This window comes from Oncorhynchus masou, chromosome 18 (assembly GCF_036934945.1).
Source record: "Oncorhynchus masou masou isolate Uvic2021 chromosome 18, UVic_Omas_1.1, whole genome shotgun sequence".
Lineage (NCBI taxonomy): Eukaryota > Metazoa > Chordata > Actinopteri > Salmoniformes > Salmonidae > Oncorhynchus > Oncorhynchus masou.
The window spans coordinates 73,892,299-73,912,763 of NC_088229.1; the positions used below are offsets into that span (position 1 = coordinate 73,892,299).

At 47.7% G+C, this 20,465-nt stretch overlaps 1 protein-coding gene across 7 annotated transcripts in view; it reads right to left on the bottom strand.

The window, feature by feature from the left end:
- Nucleotides 1-20,465, bottom strand: part of tacc2 (transforming, acidic coiled-coil containing protein 2) — a 98,112-nt gene that overhangs the window by 33,922 nt on the left and 43,725 nt on the right. For 2 of the 7 annotated variants that reach the window (XM_064924452.1, XM_064924447.1), the window contains exons 6-11: nucleotides 20,045-20,267; nucleotides 19,354-19,403; nucleotides 17,493-17,614; nucleotides 7,655-7,838; nucleotides 6,465-6,632; nucleotides 363-455 (exon numbers count right to left, since the gene is read on the bottom strand). In XM_064924452.1, coding sequence (XP_064780524.1) covers nucleotides 363-455; nucleotides 6,465-6,632; nucleotides 7,655-7,838; nucleotides 17,493-17,614; nucleotides 19,354-19,403; nucleotides 20,045-20,267 — 840 coding nt within the window. Of the gene's footprint in view, nucleotides 1-362; nucleotides 456-6,464; nucleotides 6,633-7,654; nucleotides 7,842-17,492; nucleotides 17,615-19,353; nucleotides 19,404-20,044; nucleotides 20,268-20,465 lie in introns of all 7 variants that reach the window. The other 5 variants (XM_064924450.1, XM_064924448.1, XM_064924449.1 and 2 more) reach the window with 5 other exon arrangements.

Here is a 20,465-nt window from a genome sequence, read left to right on the forward strand (position 1 = left end):
GCACTCTTTAAGTTAATTGGTTCAGGAGATTGGAGGTCAGGGTCTGGAAGCCGTGTTAGTGATGTCACACGGGGAAAAAAGGGGAGGGGCAGAGACGGTTGATGTTGCTGTTATTGTTTAGTAACGGCCATGGGTTCACACACACACACACAATGGTGTGACTAGAGGGGGGAGGGGGAGGCAGGCTGAGACACGCTCATGCTGCTCACACACACACACACACACACACACACACACACACACACACACACACACACACACACACACACACACACACACACACACACACACACACACACACACACAAGCACACACAGAGAGAGAGAGAGCAGGTACAGGTGCAGGCTGGCTCAGCTCAGTACCTGGGGGGTGACAGTGGAGAGGGAGGGGCTGTCTGAGATGTATTTGGCTACCTGCAGAGCCTCTATCCTCAGAGCAGCTAGAACCAGTTCCTCCTGAGACACAGGTAAGAGGGAGGAAGAGAGAGGAAGGGGTGGAGGAAAGGGGGAGAGGGAGGGAGGAAGAGAGAGGAAGGGGGTGGAGGAAAGGGGGAGAGGGAGGGAGGAAGAGAGAGGAAGGGGTGGAGGAAAGGGGGAGAGGGAGGGAGGAAGAGAGAGGAAGGGGTGGAGGAAAGGGGGAGAGGGAGGGAGGAAGAGAGAGGAAGGGGTGGAGGAAAGGGGGAGAGGGAGGGAGGAAGAGAGAGGAAGGGGTGGAGGAAAGGGGGAGAGGGAGGGAAGAAGAGAGAGGAAGGGGTGGAGGAAAGGGGGAGAGGGAGGGAGGAAGAGAGAGGAAGGGGTGGAAAAAGGGGGAGAGGGAGGGAGGAAGAGAGTGGAAGGGGTGGAGGAAAGGGGGAGAGGGAGGGAGGAAGAGAGAGGAAGGGGTGGAGGAAAGGGGTAGAGGGAGAGGGAAGGAGGGGTAGAGGGAGAGGGAGGGAGGAAGAGAGAGGAAGGGGTGGAGGAAAGGGGGAGAGGGAGGGAGGAAGAGGGAGGAAGGGGTGGAGGAAAGGGGGAGAGGGAGGGAGGAAGAGAGAGGAAGGGGTGGAGGAAAGGGGGAGAGGGAGGGAGGAAGAGAGAGGAAGGGGTGGAGGAAAGGGGGAGAGGGAGGGAGGAGAGAGAGGAAGGGGGTGGAGGAAAGGGGGAGAGGGAGGGAGTAGGAGAGAGGAAGGGGTGGAGGAAAGGGGGAGAGGGAGGGAGGAAGAGAGAGGAAGGGGTGGAGGAAAGGGGGAGAGGGAGGGAGGAAGAGAGAGGAAGGGGTGGAGGAAAGGGGGAGAGGGAGGGAGTAGGAGAGAGGAAGGGGTGGAGGAAAGGGGGGAGAGGGAGGGAGGAAGAAGAGAGAGGAGGAGGTGGAGGAAAGGGGGAGAGGGAGGGAGGAAGAGAGAGGAGGAGGTGGAGGAAAGGGGGAGAGGGAGGGAGGAAGAGAGAGGAAGGGGTGGAGTAAAGGGGGAGAGGGAGGAAGAGAGAGGAAGGGGTGGAGGAAAGGGGGAGAGGGAGGGAGGAAGAGAGAGGAAGGGGTGGAGGAAAGGGGGAGAGGGAGAGGGAGGAAGAGAGAGGAAGGGGTGGAGGAAAGGGGGAGAGGGAGAGGGAGGAAGAGAGAGGAAGGGGTGGAGGAAAGGGGGAGAGGGAGGGAGGAAGAGAGAGGAAGGGGTGGAGGAAAGGGGGAGAGGGAGGGAGGAAGAGAGAGGAAGGGGTGGAGGAAAGGGGGAGAGGGAGGGAGGAAGACAGAGGAAGGGGTGGAGGAAAGGGGGAGAGGGAGGGAGGAAGAGAGAGGAAGGGGTGGAGGAAAGGGGGAGAGGGAGGGAGGAAGAGAGAGGAAGGGGTGGAGGAAAGGGGGAGAGGGAGGGAGGAAGAGAGAGGAAGGGGGGTGGAGGAAAGGGGAGAGGGAGGGAGGAAGAGAGAGGAAGGGTGGAGGAAAGGGGGAGAGGGAGGGAGGAAGAGAGAGGAAGGGGTGGAGGAAAGGGGGAGAGGGAGGGAGGAAGAGAGAGGAAGGGGTGGAGGAAAGGGGTAGATTGAGAGGGAGGGAGGAAGAGAGAGGAAGGGGGATGGGAGGAGGTAGGTGTTGCGGGAGGGTGGAGGAAAGGGGCAGGGGGGAGACATACAGAACCAGAAGTTGAGTTACACACACCTAGGCTACTTACTTCTCACTTATAGTAGCCACTAACACCTATAGTACCCACACTCTCACCTACAGTACCCACACACTCACCAACAGTACCCACACTCTCAACTACAGTACCCACACTCTCACCTACAGTACCCACACTCTCACCTACAGTACCCACATTCTCACCTACAGTATCCACACTCTCACCCAGAGTACCCACATTCTCACCGACAGTACCCACATTCTCACCTACAGTACCCACATTCTCACCTACAGTACCCACATTCTCACCCAGAGTACCCACATTCTCACCTACAGTACCCACATTCTCACCTACAGTACCCACATTCTCACCTACAGTACCCACATTCTTAGCTACAGTACCCACACTCTCACCTACAGTGCCCACACTCTCACCTACAGTGCCCACTCTCACCTACAGTACCCACTCTCACCTACAGTACCCACACTCTCACCTACAGTACTCACACTCTCACCTATAGTACCCACACTCTCACCTACAGTACCCACAATCTCACCTACAGTATCCACATTCTCAGCTAGAGTACCCACAATCTCACCTACAGTACCCACATTCTTAGCTACAGTACCCACACTCTCACCTACAGTACCCACTCTCACCTATAGTACCCACACTCTCACCTACAGTACCCACACTCTCACCTACAGTACCCACATTCTCACCTACAGTATCCACTCTCACCTACAGTGCCCACACTCTCACCTATAGTACCCACTCTCACCTACAGTACCCACTCTCACCTATAGTACCCACTCTTACCTACAGTACCCACTCTCACCTATAGTACCCACTGTCACCTACAGTACCCACACTCTCACCTACAGTGCCCACACTCTCACCTATAGTACCCACTCTCACCTACAGTACCCACTCTCACCTATAGTACCCACTCTCACCTACAGTACCCACTCTCACCTATAGTACCCACTCTCACCTACAGTACCCACACTCTCACCTATAGTACCCACTCTCACCTACAGTAACCACACTCTCACCTACAGTGCCCACACTCGCACCTACAGTACCCACTCTCACCTACAGTATCCACACTCTCACCTTATGACTCAACGATTTATCAATATCAACAGATTAGAAAACAGACTAGACAACAGACTAGACAACATATTACAGAAGAGACTAGACAACAGACTAGACAACAGACTAGACAACATATTACAGAAGAGACTAGACAACAGACTAGACAACAGACTAGACAACAGACTAGACAACAGACTAGATAGACAACAGACTAGACAACAGACTAGACAACAGACTAGATAGACAACAGACTAGACAACAGACTAGACAACACATTAGACAACAGACTAGACAACAGACTAGATAGACAACAGACTAGACAACAGACTAGACAACTAACGAGACAACAGACTAGACAACATATTACAGAACAGACTAGACACTAGTCTAGACAACATATTAGAAAAAAGACTGGACAACAGACTAGACAACAGACTAGACAACACACTAGACAACAGACTAGACAACAGACTAGATAGACAACAGACTAGACAACAGACTAGACAACAGACTAGATAGCCAACAGACTAGACAACAGACTAGACAACACATTAGACAACAGACTAGACAACAGACTAGATAGACAACAGACTAGACAACAGACTAGACAACAGACTAGATAGACAACAGCCTAGAAAACAGCTTAGACAACAGACTAGACAACAGACAAGACAACAGACTAGACAATAGACTAGATAGACAACAGACCTGACAACAGACAAGACAACAGAGTAGACAACAGACTAGACAACAGACTAGACAACAGACTAGATAGACAACAGCCTAGACAACAGACTAGACAACAGACTAGACAGACAACAGACCTGACAACAGACGAGACAACAGAGTGGACAACAGACTAGACAACAGACTAGACAGACAACAGACTAGACAACAGACTAGACAACACATTAGACAACAGACTAGACAACAGACTAGATAGACAACAGCCTAGACAACAGCCTAGACAACAGACTAGATAACAAACTAGACAACAGACTAGACAACAGACTAGACAACAGACTAGATAGACAACAGCCTAGACAACAGACTAGACAACAGACTAGACAACAGACTAGACAACAGACTAGACAACAGACTAGATAGACAACAGCCTAGACAACAGCCTAGACAACAGACTAGATAACAAACTAGATTACAGACTAGACAACAGACTAGATAGACAACAGCCTAGACAACAGACTAGACAACATACTAGACAACAGACTAGACAACAGACAAGACAACCGACTAGACAATAGACTAGATAGACAACAGACCTGACAACAGACTAGACAACAGACTAGACAATAGACTAGACAACAAACAAGATAGACAACAGACTAGATAACAGACTAGACAACAGACAAGACAACAGACTAGACAATAGACTAGATAGACAACAGACCTGACAACAGACGAGACAACAGAGTAGACAACAGACTAGATAACTGGCTAGACAACTGGCTAGACAACAGACTAGACAACAAACTAGATAGACAACAGACCTGACAACAGACTAGACAACAGACTAGACAACAGACTAGACAACAGACTAGACAACAGACTAGACAACAAACTAGATAGACAACAGACTAGACAACATACTAGACAACAGACTAGATAGACAACAGACTAGATAACAGACTAGACAACAGACTAGACAACAAACTAGATAGACAACAGACTAGACAACAAACTAGATAGACAACAGATTAGATAACAGACTAGACAACAGACTAGATAACAGACTAGACAACAGACTAGACAACAAACTAGATAGACAACAGACTAGACAACAGACTATATAACAGACTAGACAACAGACTAGACAATAGACTAGATAACAGACTAGACAACAGACTAGACAACACACTAGACAACAGACTAGACAACAGACTAGACAACAGACAAGACAACCGACTAGACAATAGACTAGATAGACAACAGACCTGACAACAGACTAGACAACAGACTAGACAATAGACTAGACAACAAACAAGATAGACAACAGACTAGATAACTGGCTAGACAACTGGCTAGACAACTGGCTAGACAACAGACTAGACAACAGACTAGACAGACAACAGACTAGACAACAGACTAGACAACAGACTAGATAGACAACAGACTAGATAACAGACTAGACAACAGACTAGACAACAGACTAGATAACAGACTAGACAACAGACTAGACAACAGACTAGATAACAGACTAGACAACAGACTAGACAACAGACTAGACAACAAACTAGATAGACAACAGACTAGATAACAGACTAGACAATAGACTAGACAACTGGCTAGACAACTGGCTAGACAACTGGCTAGACAACATAGTAGACAACAGACTAGACAACAGACTAGACAACAAACTAGATAGACAACAGACTAGATAACAGACTAGACAACAGACTAGACAACAGACTAGACAACAGACTAGATAGACAACAGACTAGATAACAGACTAGACAACAGACTAGACAACAAACTAGATAGACAACAGATTAGACAACAAACTAGATAGACAACAGACTAGATAACAGACTAGACAACAGACTAGACAACAAACTAGACAACAGACTAGACAACAAACTAGATAGACAACAGACTAGACAACAGACTATATAACAGACTAGACAACAGACTAGACAATAGACTAGACAACAGACTAGACAATAGACTAGACAACAGACTAGACAACAGACTAGACAACAGACTAGACAACAGACTAGGCAACAGACTAGACAACAGACTAGACAATATACTAGACAACAGACTAGACAACAGATTAGATAGACAACAGACTAGACAACAGACTAGACAACAGACTAGACAACAGACTAGACAATAGACTAGACAACAGACTAGATAGACAACAGACTAGACAACAGACTAGACAACAGACGAGACAACAGACGATACAATAGACTAGACAACAGACTAGACAACAGACTAGACAACAGACTAGACAACAGACGAGACAATAGACTAGACAACAGACTAGACAACAGACGAGACAATAGACTAGACAACAGAGTAGACAACAGACTAGAAAACATGTTGAAAACAAAGAGAGACGTACACATTAGAGTAAACACAGACAATCTCATGTATCAATAATAAAACTACAATTTATCAATAATAAAACTACGATTTATCAATAATATAACTACGATTTATCAATAATATAACTACGAGGGATAGAGAGGATCCAAACGGGAAGGAGGTTGGCACGCGAGGGAGGGGAGCACAGCACACTGTCTGACTCTCATCAACACACCTGTAGTTTGAGGGCGAAGGCAGTGGGGTTGGTCTCTGCCAGGTCAGTCTCCACAGCCTCCAGGTAGGCTTGGGGGTCAGGGCACTCAGACAGCCTGGCTAAGAAGGGTACGTCTGGGGATGGGCCAGGGGCTGGACCTTGGACCTCCATAGAGCCCTGGGTGGGTTTCTACAGAGGTTGGCAGCAGGAAGGAGGAGGAGGGCCAGGAGCGGGGCGAGGAGCGGAGCATGGAGGGGGTCAGCATTGCGAAGCAAAGCATTGGGCATTGTCAGCAGGAGGTTGGGAGCTGGGTAGTTGAGACTGAGGTGTGTTGTTTGTAGCTGGCTGATAGGTAGCTTCTGGTAGTTAGTTTATGGTAGCTACCTTATGGTAGTTAGTTTATGGTAGTTACCTTATGGTAGCTACCTACTAGTAGTTACCTTCTATATGGTAGCTACCTTCTGGTAGTTACTTTATGGTAGTTACTTTATGGTAGTTACTTTATGGTAGTTACTTTATGGTAGTTACTTTATAGTAGTTACTTTATGGTAGTTAGTTAATGGTAGCTACGTTATGATAGTTCGTTTATGGTAGTTACATTATGGTAGTTACTTTATGGTAGTTACTTTATGGTAGTTACTTTATGGTAGTTACTTTATGGTATTTACATTATTGTAGTTACTTTATGGTAGTTACATTATGGTAGTTACCTTATGGTAGTTACTTTATGGTAGTTACCTTATGGTAGTTACTTTATGGTAGTTACTTTATGGTAGTTAGTTTATGGTAGTTAGTTTATGGTAGTTACTTTATGGTAGTTACTTTATGGTAGCTAACTTAAGACAGGGCTTTCAGAGTAGCTGATGAGGTAAATGTCCCTATTGAGCATCAACTTCTGCAGTCTACACCCTAGGCTGTACCGTACAGTATTTAGGGTTGTCATTGTCGCCCTCTAGTGTCTACATGACCACATGACAATAACACAGACAGCCGGTGGTATGGATTAAGAGAGGCCTCGGCATAGTGAACCCGGGAAAGAAACTCTGACCTAACATTGTATCCCGAGAGGAGCCTGATGCAAATAACTGTCACATGCAGATGAAAGATGATGAGAAACATACTGTAAATGCAATGATACATCTTCTTCTGGATTTTGTTTTGCTTTGGTGAGGTAGATTGACAGCCAGGCAGTTCAGTGCTGTTCTACTCACCGCACCATGCTCAATGTCTGTGCTCTGTGTCCGGCTGAGTGACTGGCTCTCTCTCTTCCTGGTCTTCTCTTTCTCTCCAGTGGACCCCTCAAGACCGGGTCGAGACCCTTCTGGACCAGGTCTGGAGCCCAGCACAGGAGTCTTCATCTGGGCTGTGATCTGGGCCTCTATCTCCTCAAAACTCCTACTTGGAGGGGGAGAGAGAGAGAGAGAGAGAGAGAGAGAGAGAGAGAGAGAGAGAGAGAGAGAGAGAGAGAGAGAGAGAGAGAGAAAATTAACAATAATGACAAATGGTTTGATGAAGAATGCAAAAATCTAAGAAAGAAATAGCTGTGAACGATCTGAGAGACAAGGCAAGAAGGGCATTCTATGCCATCAAAAGGAACATAAATTTCAACATACCAATTAGGATTTGTCTAAAAATACTTGAATCAGTCATAGAGCCCATTGCCGTTTATGGTTGTGAGGTCTAGGGTCCGCTCACCAACCAAGACTTCACAAAATGGGACAAACACCAAATTGAGACTCTACACGCAGAATTCTGCAAAAATATCCTCCGTGTACAACGTAGAACACCAAATAATGCATGCAGAACAGAATTAGGCCGATACCCACTAATTATCAAAATCCAGAAAAGAGACGTTAAATTCGAAAACCACCTAAAAGGAAGCGATTCCCAAACCTTCCACAACAAAGCCATCATCAACAGAGAGATGAACCTGGAGAAGAGTCCCCTGAGCAAGCTGGTCCTGGGGCTCTGTTCACAAACACACCCTACAGAGTCCCAGGACAGCAGCACAATTAGACCCAACCAAATCATGAGAAAACAAAAAGATAATTACTTGACACATTGGAAAGAATTAACAAAAAAACAGAGCAAACTAGAATGCTATTTGGCCCTACACAGAGAGTACACAGCGGCAGAATACCTGACCACTGTGACTGACCCAAAATGAAGGAAAGCTTTGACTATGTACAGACTCAGTGAGCATAGCCTTGCTATTGAGAAAGGCCGCCATAGACAGACATGGCTCTCAAGAGAAGACAGGCTATGTGCTCACTGCCCACAAAATGAGGTGGAAACTGAGCTGCACTTCCTAACCTCCTGCCCAATGTATGACCATATTAGAGACACATATTTCCCTCAGATTACACAGATCCACAAAGAATTCGAAAACAAATCCAATTTTGAAAAACTCCCAAATCTACTGGGTGAAATTCCACAGTGTGTCATCACAGCAGCAAGATTTGTGACCTGTTGCCACGAGAAAAGGGCAACCAGTGAAGAACAAACACCATTGTAAATACAACCCATATTTATGCTTATTTATTTTATCTTGTGTCCTTTAACCATTTGTACATTGTTAAAAAACTGTATATACTGTATATAATATGACATTTGTAATGTATTTATTGTTTTGAAACTTCTGTATGTGTAATGTTTACTGTTAATTTTTATTGTTTTTCACTTTATATATTCACTTTATATATTATCTACCTCACTTGCTTTGGCAATGTTAACACATGTTTCCAATGCCAATAAAGCCCTTGAATTGAATTGAATTGAATTGAGAGAGAGGGGGAAGGAGGGATAAGGAAAATGATAGAGAATATATCTGGGTATATGGGTGTGCGCTTATGGATAATGTGTTTGTTATGTGGTAAATCGGCAAGTACAATAACAACTGAAAGCGGTAGTGAGGAACCTCAGGTAACCTGGTGGTTAGAGTGGAGGAACAGCAGGTAACCTGGTGGTTAGAGTGGAGGAACAGCAGATAACCTGGTGGTTAGAGTGGAGGAACTGCAGGTAACCTGGTGGTTAGAGTGGAGGAACAGCAGATAACCTGGTGGTTAGAGTGGAGGAACTGCAGGTAACCTGGTGGTTAGAGTGGAGGAACTGCAGGTAACCTGGTGGTTAGAGTGTAGGGGCGGCAGGGAGCCTAGTGGTTAGAGTGGAGGAACAGCAGATAACCTGGTGGTTAGAGTGGAGGAACTGCAGGTAACCTGGTGGTTAGAGTGTAGGGGCGGCAGGGAGCCTAGTGGTTAGAGTGTATGGGCGTCAGGGAGCCTAGTGGTTAGACTGTATGGGTGTCAGGTAGCCTAGTGGTTAGAGTGTAGGGGCGTCAGGGAGCCTAGTGGTTAGAGTGTATGGGCGTCAGGTAGCCTAGTGGTTAGAGTGTAGGGGCGTCAGGGAGCCTAGTGGTTAGAGTGTAGGGACGGCAGGTAGCCTAGTGGTTAGAGCGTAGGGACGGCAGGTAGCCTAGTGGTTAGAGTGTGGGAACGGCAGGTAGCCTAGTGGTTAGAGTGTAGGGGCGGCAGGTAGCCTAGTGGTTAGAGTGTAGGGACGGCAGGTGGTTAGAGTGTAGGGACGGCAGGTAGCCTAGTGGTTAGAGTGTAGGGACGGCAGGTAGCGTAGTGGTTAGAGTGTAGGGACGGCAGGTAGCCTAGTGGTTAGAGTGTAGGGACGGCAGGTAGCCTAGTGGTTAGAGTGTAGGGGCGTCAGGGAGCCTAGTGGTTAGAGTGTATGGGCGTCAGGTAGCCTAGTGGTTAGAGTGTAGGGGCGTCAGGGAGCCTAGTGGTTAGAGTGTAGGGACGGCAGGTAGCCTAGTGGTTAGAGCGTAGGGACGGCAGGTAGCCTAGTGGTTAGAGTGTGGGAACGGCAGGTAGCCTAGTGGTTAGAGTGTAGGGGCGGCAGGTAGCCTAGTGGTTAGAGTGTAGGGACGGCAGGTGGTTAGAGTGTAGGGACGGCAGGTAGCCTAGTGGTTAGAGTGTAGGGACGGCAGGTAGCGTAGTGGTTAGAGTGTAGGGACGGCAGGTAGCCTAGTGGTTAGAGTGTAGGGACGGCAGGTAGCCTAGTGGTTAGAGTGTAGGAACAGCAGGTAGCCTAGTGGTTAGAGTGGAGGGACGGCAGGTAGCCTAGTGGTTAGAGTGTAGGGGCGGCAGGTAGCCTAGTGGTTAGAGCGTAGGGACGGCAGGTAGCCTAATGGTTAGAGTGTAGGGGCGGCAGGTAGCCTAGTGGTTAGAGTGTCGGGACGGCAGGTAGCCTAGTGGTTAGAGTGTAGGGACGGCAGGTGGTTAGAGTGTAGGGAAGGCAGGTAGCCTAGTGGTTAGAGTGTAGGGGCGGCAGGTAGCCTAGTGGTTAGAGTGTAGGGGCGGCAGGGTAGCCTAGTGGTTAGGGTGTAGGGGTGGCGGGTAGCCTAGTGGTTAGAGTGTAGGGACGGCAGGTAGCCTAGTGGTTAGAGTGTAGGGACGGCAGGTAGCCTAGTGGTTAGAGTGTAAGGACGGCAGGTAGCCTAGTGGTTAGAGTGTAGGGGTGGCGGGTAGCCTAGTGGTTAGAGTGTAGGGACGGCAGGTAGCCTAGTGGTTAGAGTGTAGGGGCGGCAGGTAGCCTAGTGGTTAGAGTGTAGGGGTGGCAGGGTAGCCTAGTGGTTAGAGTGTAGTGGTGGCGGGTAGCCTTGTGGTTAGGGTGTAGGGACGGCAGGTTACCTAGTGGTTAGAGTTTAGGGACGGCAGGTTACCTAGTGGTTAGAGTTTAGGGACGGCAGGTAGCCTAGTGGTCAGTAACCTGACAAGGTAAAAATGTGTTGTTCTGCCCCTGAACAAGGCAGTTAACCCACTGTTCCCCTGAACAAGGCAGTTAACCCACTGTTCCCCTGAACAAGGCAGTTAACCCACTGTTCCCCTGAACAAGGCAGTTAACCCACTGTTCCCCTGAACAAGGCATTTAACCCACTGTTCCCCTGAACAAGGCATTTAACCCACTGTTCCCCTGAACAAGGCATTTAACCCACTGTTCCCCTGAACAAGGCAGTTAACCCACTGTTCCCCTGAACAAGGCATTTAACCCACTGTTCCCCCGAACAAGGCAGTTAACTCATTGTTCCCCTGAACAAGGCAGTTAACCCACTGTTCCCCTGAACAAGGCAGTTAACCCACTGTTCCCCTGAACAAGGCAGTTAACCCACTGTTCCCCTGAACAAGGCAGTTAACCCACTGTTCCCCTGAACAAGGCAGTTAACCCACTGTTTCCCTGAACAAGGCAGTTAACCCACTGTTCCCCTGAACAAGGCAGTTAACCCACTGTTCCCCTGAACAAGGCAGTTAACCCACTGTTTCCCTGAACAAGGCAGTTAACCCACTGTTCCCCTGAACAAGGCAGTTAACCCATTGTTCCCCTGAACATGCAGTTAACCCACTGTTCCCCTGAACAAGGCAGTTAACCCATTGTTCCCCTGAGTTAGGCAGTTAACCCACTGTTCCCCTGAACAAGGCAGTTAACCCACTGTTCCCCTGAACAAGGCAGTTAACCCATTGTTCCCCTGAACAAGGCAGTTAACCCACTGTTCCCCTGAACAAGGCAGTTAACCCATTGTTCCCCTGAGTTAGGCAGTTAACCCACTGTTCCCCTGAACAAGGCAGTTAACCCACTGTTCCCTGGGCGCTGTGGAAGTTGACAAAAGGCCCCCTACACCTCTTTGATTCAGAGAAGGGGACTGGAAACTCAATCTGTGTGCATGTGAGAGAGAGTGAATTGATTTAGTCCTATTTATTATAATTATTACTGCTCACTATATGTGACTAGACTAGAGGGCGTGTGTGTGTGTGTGTGTGTGTGTGTGTGTGTGTGTGTGTGTGTGTGTGTGTGTGTGTGTGTGTGTGTGTGTGTGTGTGTGTGTGTGTGTGTGTGTGTGTGTGTGTGTGTGTGTGTGTGTGTGTGTGTGTGTCATTTATTGCCTTTCAAGATGAGAGAGGACAATAAAAACATGTTTAAAGGAGGTGTGGTATTATTTATATTACAGCATATTGGATGACTGTCGTACATATTCCATTCACCCAGTTCAATGTAACATCGATAGTGATACTCTAATTTTCCCTTTACCCATCATGAGATCGCTACAACCGAGCCTACAACTGAACGTTGGTGCACAAATCGAGAGACGTGTACACTCTTGCCTGCATCTCGCTAATCTGGGGTGTAATTACTACTGCAAACATTCTGTTTTGCAACTAAAACGAGATTCTTATTGGATCAAAAATCAGGTAGTTCCCTTCCCGTTTTGTTCCGTTTGCTTCTGTTTAATTAAGTGGCTAAGCCGGCGGAGGAGGGGTTATACTAAGTAGGAGGGGTTATACTAAGGAGGAGGGGTTATACTAAGTAGGAGGGGTTATACTAAGTAGGAGGGGTTATACTAAGTAGGAGGGGTTATACTAAGGAGGAGGGGTTATACTAAGGAGGGGGGTTATACTAAGTAGGAGGGGTTATACTAAGGAGGAGGGGTTATACTAAGGAGGAGGGGTTATACTAAGGAGGAGGGGTTAAACTAAGTAGGAGGGGTTATACTAAGGAGGGGGGGGGTTATACTAAGTAGGAGGGGTTAAACTAAGGAGGAGGGGTTATACTAAGGAGGAGGGGTTATACTAAGGAGGAGGGGTTAAACTAAGTAGGAGGGGTTATACTAAGGAGGGGGGTTATACTAAGTAGGAGGGGTTATACTAAGTAGGAGGGGTTATACTAAGGAGGAGGGGTTATACTAAGGAGGAGGGGTTAAACTAAGGAGGAGGGGTTATACTAAGGAGGAGGGGTTATACTAAGGAGGAGGGGTTAAACTAAGTAGGAGGGGTTATACTAAAGAGGGGGGGGGGTTATACTAAGTAGGAGGGGTTATACTAAGGAGGAAGGGTTATACTAAGGAGTAGGGGTTATACTAAGGAGGAGGGGTTAAACTAAGTAGGAGGGGTTATACTAAGGAGAGGGGGGGGGGTTATACTAAGTAGGAGGGGTTATACTAAGGAGGAAGGGTTATACTAAGGAGTAGGGGTTATACTAAGGAGGAGGGGTTAAACTAAGTAGGAGGGGTTATACTAAGTAGGAGGGGTTATACTAAGTAGAAGGGGTTATACTAAGTAGGAGGGGTTATACTAAGTAGGAGGGGTTATACTAAGTAGCAGGGGTTATACTAAGGAGGAAGGGTTATACTAAGGAGGAAGGGTTATACTAAGGAGGAGGGGTTATACTAAGGGGGAGGGGTTATACTAAGGAGGAGGGGTTATACTAAGGAGGAGGGGTTATATTAAGTAGGAGGGGTTATACTAAGGAGGAGGGGTTATACTAAGGAGGAGGGGTTATACTAAGTAGAATGGGTTATACTAAGGAGGAGGGGTTATACTAAGGAGGAGGGGTTATACTAAGGAGGAGGGGTTATACTAAGTAGGAGGGGTTATACTAAGGAGGAGGGGTTATACTAAGGAGGGGGGGGTTATACTAAGGAGGAGGGGTTATACTAAGGAGGAGGGGTTATACTAAGCTATATGGAATTGTTTTATTGATACCAAGCATCATTTAGCTGTTTGATTTAGAATTTTAAGACCACTTGAAGTATCAAAAAAATTATATAGATATTTGTAGGATATTTTTGGGGGGGAACTATTAGGCCATAAAAAAAACATTGAGTAACAGATTCACTACATGGAACAACAGATACAGTGGGGCAAAAAAGTATTTAGTCAGCCACCAATTGTGCAAGTTCTCCCACTTAAAAAGTTGAGAGAGGCCTGTAATTTTCATGATAGGTACACTTCAACTATGACAGACAACACACAGCAGTCTGTGACGAGGCAACAAAAAAAACCTCTCCAAGCCAAACCTTCATATCATAACCGCTAACTGCTCCACACAGCCTACATTGTTGTCACCATATTAGGTCATAGTCAACATAGTGACTAGAACGAACGCATTAGTAAACCCGCTACAATCAAGCAGTAGAGTGTACAGCAAGCAGTTTAGCAGTTACACTGGGCGGGCCCCAGTGGCAATAAATTTAAAAAACGTACCATGACTTGGAAGAGATGCAGTGTTGGATAACCTTAGCCAGCTAGCTAACATAAATAGCATTCCTCTCTGTTTGAGTCAGGTTGTTGAGTAGGCTAAATTAGCTACGTTATTTTAGTCAGTTATTTGGTGATGTGAATATATTTAGTATAATTTTACATAACAAGGATAACTTTTCACTATTCTTCTTTTTCTGAAATTCACTGAGTAGGACATTCCTCCCCTTCATCCTCTGAGGAGCCTCCACTGGTTTGTGTGTGTGTGTGTGTGTGTGTGTGTGTGTGTGTGTGTGTGTGTGTGTGTGTGTGTGTGTGTGTGTGTGTGTGTGTGTGTGTGTACCCCAGTGTGTTCTACCCCAGTGTGTTCTACCCCAGTGTGTTCTACCCCAGTGTGTTGTACCCCAGTGTGTGTACCCCAGTGTGTTGTACCCCAGTGTGTATTGTACCCCAGTGTGTATTGTACCCCAGTGTGTGTACCCCAGTGTGTTGTACCCCAGTGTGTATTGTACCCCAGTGTGTGTACCCCAGTGTGTATTGTACCCCAGTGTGTGTTGTACCCCAGTGTATTGTACCCCAGTGTGTATTGTACCCCAGTGTGTGTACCCCAGTGTGTTCTACCCCAGTGTGTTGTACCCCAGTGTATTCTACCCCAGTGTGTTGTACCCCAGTGTGTTGTACCCCAGTGTGTTCTACCCCAGTGTGTATTGTACCCCAGTGTGTTGTACCCCAGTGTGTATTGTACCCCAGTGTGTTGTACCCCAGTGTGTATTGTACCCCAGTGTGTTGTACCCCAGTGTGTATTGTACCCCAGTGTGTTGTACCCCAGTGTGTATTGTACCCCAGTGTGTTGTACCCCAGTGTGTATTTTTACCCCAGTGTATTGTACCCCAGTGTGTGTACCCCAGTGTATTGTACCCCAGTGTGTATTGTACCCCAGTGTGTTCTACCCCAGTGTGTATTGTACCCCAGTGTATTGTACCCCAGTGTGTGTACCCCAGTGTATTGTACCCCAGTGTGTATTGTACCCCAGTGTGTTCTACCCCAGTGTGTATTGTACCCCAGTGTGTGTACCCCAGTGTATTGTACCCCAGTGTGTGTACCCCAGTGTGTTGTACCCCAGTGTGTATTGTACCCCAGTGTGTTCTACCCCAGTGTGTTGTACCCCAGTGTGTTCTACCCCAGTGTGTATTGTACCCCAGTGTGTGTACCCCAGTGTATTGTACCCCAGTGTGTGTACCCCAGTGTGTTGTACCCCAGTGTGTTCTACCCCAGTGTGTATTGTACCCCAGTGTGTGTACCCCAGTGTGTTCTACCCCAGTGTGTTCTACCCCAGTGTGTTGTACCCCAGTGTGTTCTACCCCAGTGTGTTCTACCCCAGTGTGTTCTACCCCAGTGTGTTGTACCCCAGTGTGTTGTACCCCAGTGTGTTGTACCCCAGTGTGTATTGTACCCCAGTGTGTATTGTACCCCAGTGTGTATTGTACCCCAGTGTGTATTGTACCCCAGTGTGTGTACCCCAGTGTGTTGTACCACAGTGTGTATTGTACCCCAGTGTGTGTACCCCAGTGTGTGTACCCCAGTGTGTTGTACCCCAGTGTGTATTGTACCCCAGTGTGTGTACCCCAGTGTGTTCTACCCCAGTGTGTTGTACCCCAGTGTGTTGTACCCCAGTGTGTTGTACCCCAGTGTGTTGTACCCCAGTGTGTGTACCCCAGTGTGTTCTACCCCAGTGTGTTGTACCCCAGTGTGTATTGTACCCCAGTGTGTGTACCCCAGTGTGTATTGTACCCCAGTGTATTGTACACCAGTGTGTGTACCCCAGTGTGTTCTACCCCAGTGTGTGTACCCCAGTGTGTTCTACCCCAGTGTGTTCTACCCCAGTGTATTCTACCCCAGTGTATTGTACCCCAGTGTGTGTACCCCAGTGTGTTCTACCCCAGTGTGTTGTACCCCAGTGTGTATTGTACCCCAGTGTGTGTACCCCAGTGTGTTTTGTACCCCAGTGTGTGTACCCCAGTGTGTTGTACCCCAGTGTGTATTGTACCCCAGTGTGTTGTACCCCAGTGTGTTGTACCCCAGTGTGTATTGTACCCCAGTGTGTGTACCCCAGTGTGTTCTACCCCAGTGTGTTGTACCCCAGTGTGTTCTACCCCAGTGTGTTCTACCCCAGTGTGTTGTACCCCAGTGTGTTCTACCCCAGTGTATTGTACCCCAGTGTGTATTGTACCCCAGTGTGTGTACCCCAGTGTGTATTGTACCCCAGTGTGTTGTACCCCAGTGTGTTGTACCCCAGTGTATTGTACCCCAGTGTGTTGTACCCCAGTGTGTTCTACCCCAGTGTATTGTACCCCAGTGTGTTGTACCCCAGTGTGTTCTACCCCAGTGTGTTGTACCCCAGTGTGTTGTACCCCAGTGTGTTGTACCCCAGTGTGTTGTACCCCAGAGTGTTCTACCCCAGTGTATTGTACCCCAGTGTATTGTACCCCAGTGTGTTCTACCCCAGTGTATTGTACCCCAGTGTATTGTACCCCAGTGTGTTGTACCCCAGTGTGTATTGTACCCCAGTGTGTTGTACCCCAGTGTGTTGTACCCCAGTGTGTTCTACCCCAGTGTATTGTACCCCAGTGTGTTGTACCCCAGTGTGTTCTACCCCAGTGTGTTGTACCCCAGTGTGTTGTACCCCAGTGTGTTGTACCCCAGTGTATTGTACCCCAGTGTGTTCTACCCCAGTGTGTTGTACCCCAGTGTGTTCTACCCCAGTGTGTTGTACCCCAGTGTGTTCTACCCCAGTGTGTTGTACCCCAGTGTGTTGTACCCCAGTGTGTTGTACCCCAGTGTATTGTACCCCAGTGTGTTGTACCCCAGTGTATTGTACCCCAGTGTGTTGTACCCCAGTGTGTTCTACCCCAGTGTGTTGTACCCCAGTGTGTTGTACCCCAGTGTGTGTACCCCAGTGTGTTCTACCCCAGTGTGTTGTACCCCAGTGTGTGTGTACCCCAGTGTATTGTACCCCAGTGTGTTGTACCCTGTGCAGGGAGAGTTGAGTTCTGATCCTTGGTTAGGCTTGGTCAGGCTGTCTGTCACAGAGTCCAGCTTCAGGTAGAGAGTCGAAGGTTTCTTCACAAACAGAGTCTATATATATAGAGAGAGACAGAGAGGCAGATAAACATACAGCAAGAGTTCAACCATGTCAGATACACAAACACACACGTTTTCTTCGATGATCAGAAGAAACTAAAATATGCAAGGATAGTCAGTCTCAAGGACAGTCAGTCTCAAGAACAGTCAAGCTCAGTCTCAAGGACAGTCAGTCTCAAGAATAGTCAGTCTCAGTCGCAAGGACAGTCAGTCTCAAGAACAGGCAGCCTCAAGGACAGGCAGTCTCAAGAACAGTTAGTCTCGGTCTCAAGGACAGTCAGTCTCAGTCAGTCTCAGTATCAAGGACAGGCAGTCTCAGTCTCAAGGACAGGCAGTCTCAGTCTCAAGGACAGGCAGTCTCAAGGACAGTCAGTTTCAAGAACAGGCAGTCTCAAGAACAGTCAGTCTCGGTCTCAAGGACAGTCAGTCTCAGTATCAAGGAGAGTCAGTCTCAATAATAGTCAGTCTCAGTATCAAGGACAGGCAGTCTCAGTCTCAAGGGCAGTCTCAGTATCAAGGACAGGCAGTCTCAGTCTCAAGGACAGGCAGTCTCAGTATCAAGGACAGGCAGTCTCAGTATCAAGAACAGGCAGTCTCAGTCTCAAGGGCAGTCTGAAGAACAGTCAGTTTCAAGAACAGGCAGCCTCAAGGACAGGCAGTCTCAAGAACAGTCAGTCTCGGTCTCAAGGACAGTCAGTCTCAGTATCAAGGAGAGTCAGTCTCAATAACAGTCAGTCTCAGTATCAAGGACAGGCAGTCTCAGTATCAAGAACAGGCAGTCTCAGACTCAAGGGCAGTCTCAAGAACAGTCAGTCTCGGTCTCAAGGACAGTCAGTCTCAGTATCAAGGAGAGTCAGTCTCAATAACAGTCAGTCTCAGTATCAAGGACAGGCAGTCTCAGTATCAAGGACAGGCAGTCTCAGTCTCAAGGACAGTCAGTCTCAGTATCAAGGAGAGTCAGTCTCAGTATCAAGGAGAGTCAGTCTCAATAACAGTCAGTCTCAGTATCAAGGACAGGCAGTCTCAGTATCAAGAACAGGCAGTCTCAGTCTCAAGGGCAGTCAGTCTCAGTCTCAAGGACAGTCAGTCTCAGTATCAAGGAGAGTCAGTCTCAATAACAGTCAGTCTCAGTATCAAGGACAGGCAGTCTCAGTATCAAGGACAGTCAGTCTCAGTATCAAGGAGAGTCAGTCTCAATAACAGTCAGTCTCAGTATCAAGGACAGGCAGTCTCAGTATCAAGAACAGGCAGTCTCAGTCTCAAGGGCAGTCTCAAGAACAGTCAGTCTCGGTCTCAAGGACAGTCAGTCTCAGTATCAAGGAGAGTCAGTCTCAATAACAGTCAGTCTCAGTATCAAGGACAGGCAGTCTCAGTATCAAGGACAGGCAGTCTCAGTCTCAAGGACAGGCAGTCTCAGTCTCAAGGACAGGCAGTCTCAAGGACAGTCAGTTTCAAGAATAGGCAGTCTCAGTCTCAAGGACAGGCAGTCTCAAGGACAGTCAGTTTCAAGAACAGGCAGTTTCAGTCTCAAGGACAGGCAGTCTCAAGGACAGTCAGTTTCAAGAACAGGCAGTTTCAGTCTCAAGGACAGTCAGTTTCACGAGCAAACATATAGACCTAATTAACCCGTATTAAATCTTCATAGATCAGGATCATAACATGAGCTGGTTTCAGTTCTATCTTCTCACCCCTTCTTATCTGACTGACAGCATAAATTGTGGATATATACTCACCGGCGAAGGGGGGCCGATCTTCTCCATGTACTCAATCTCATAGTCTGGCACTGAGGGAGACAATACAACAGACCGATTTAGAGACACAAGTACGAGAGAACGAAAGAGAGACAGAAAGAGAGAAGAGAAGAGATATGGTTAGAGAAAGAAAGAGAGAAGAGAGGGGGAGAAGAGAGATGGTTAGAGACAGAAAGACAGAAGAGAGGAGGGACAAGAGAGATGGTTAGAGAAAAAAAGAGAGAAGAGAGGGGGAGAAGAGAGATGGTTAGAGACAGAAAGACAGAAGAGAAGAGAGATGGTTAGAGACAGAAAGACAGAAGAGAGGGGGGAGAAGAGAGAAAAATGAAAGAGGGGAGAGAACATCAGATACTCTAGACTGGACTGGACTGGTGGGACAGTCTGTCTGTCTATCTGTATAACAACATGACCCAGTTTAAACCCAGTCAGGCAGACACAGCCTCTGGGTAGTGTGGCTCTCCTCTACCCTTCTAGGGGTCAGGGTTTAGTAAAGGGCTGGATAGCTAGCTGCATGGGCTCGCTGCCAATTAGAAATCAATAACTAGGGGAGCACACGTATGGATGACATATCGTCCTGCACATGGAGACATTAACTTGTGAACTAATTGATGACTAATTGATTAATTTTTAAAAACACACACACACACACACAAACACACACAAACACATTCACCTCGATTGTTCTCGTTGACAAAGGCTGTGAGGTCAGATGGCTGCGGGAAGTCCTCCTGGGGGTCAGAGGTTAGCTCCGCCTCCATGGATGCCCATTTGTGATTGGCTGAGGAAGCAAGCTTCTCTTTGTGATTGGAGGAAGAGGCCAGCTTCTCCTCGTCTGTGGCGTGGTCGTCCTGTAGCGGGGGGATAGGAGGCTGGGCTTCATCTACTGGGGTGGGCTCCTGGAGTGGAGGAAGGACGGGGTGAGGAGGTGAGGAGGTGAGGAGGTGAGGAGGTGAGGAAGTGAGGAAGTAAGGAGGTGAGGAAGTGAAGACATGAGGAGGGTGAGAAAGTGAGAACGTGAGGAGGTAAGGAAGTGAGGAGATGAGGAGGTTGAGGAGGTGATGAGGTGGGGAGGTTGAGGAGATGAGGAGGTGGGG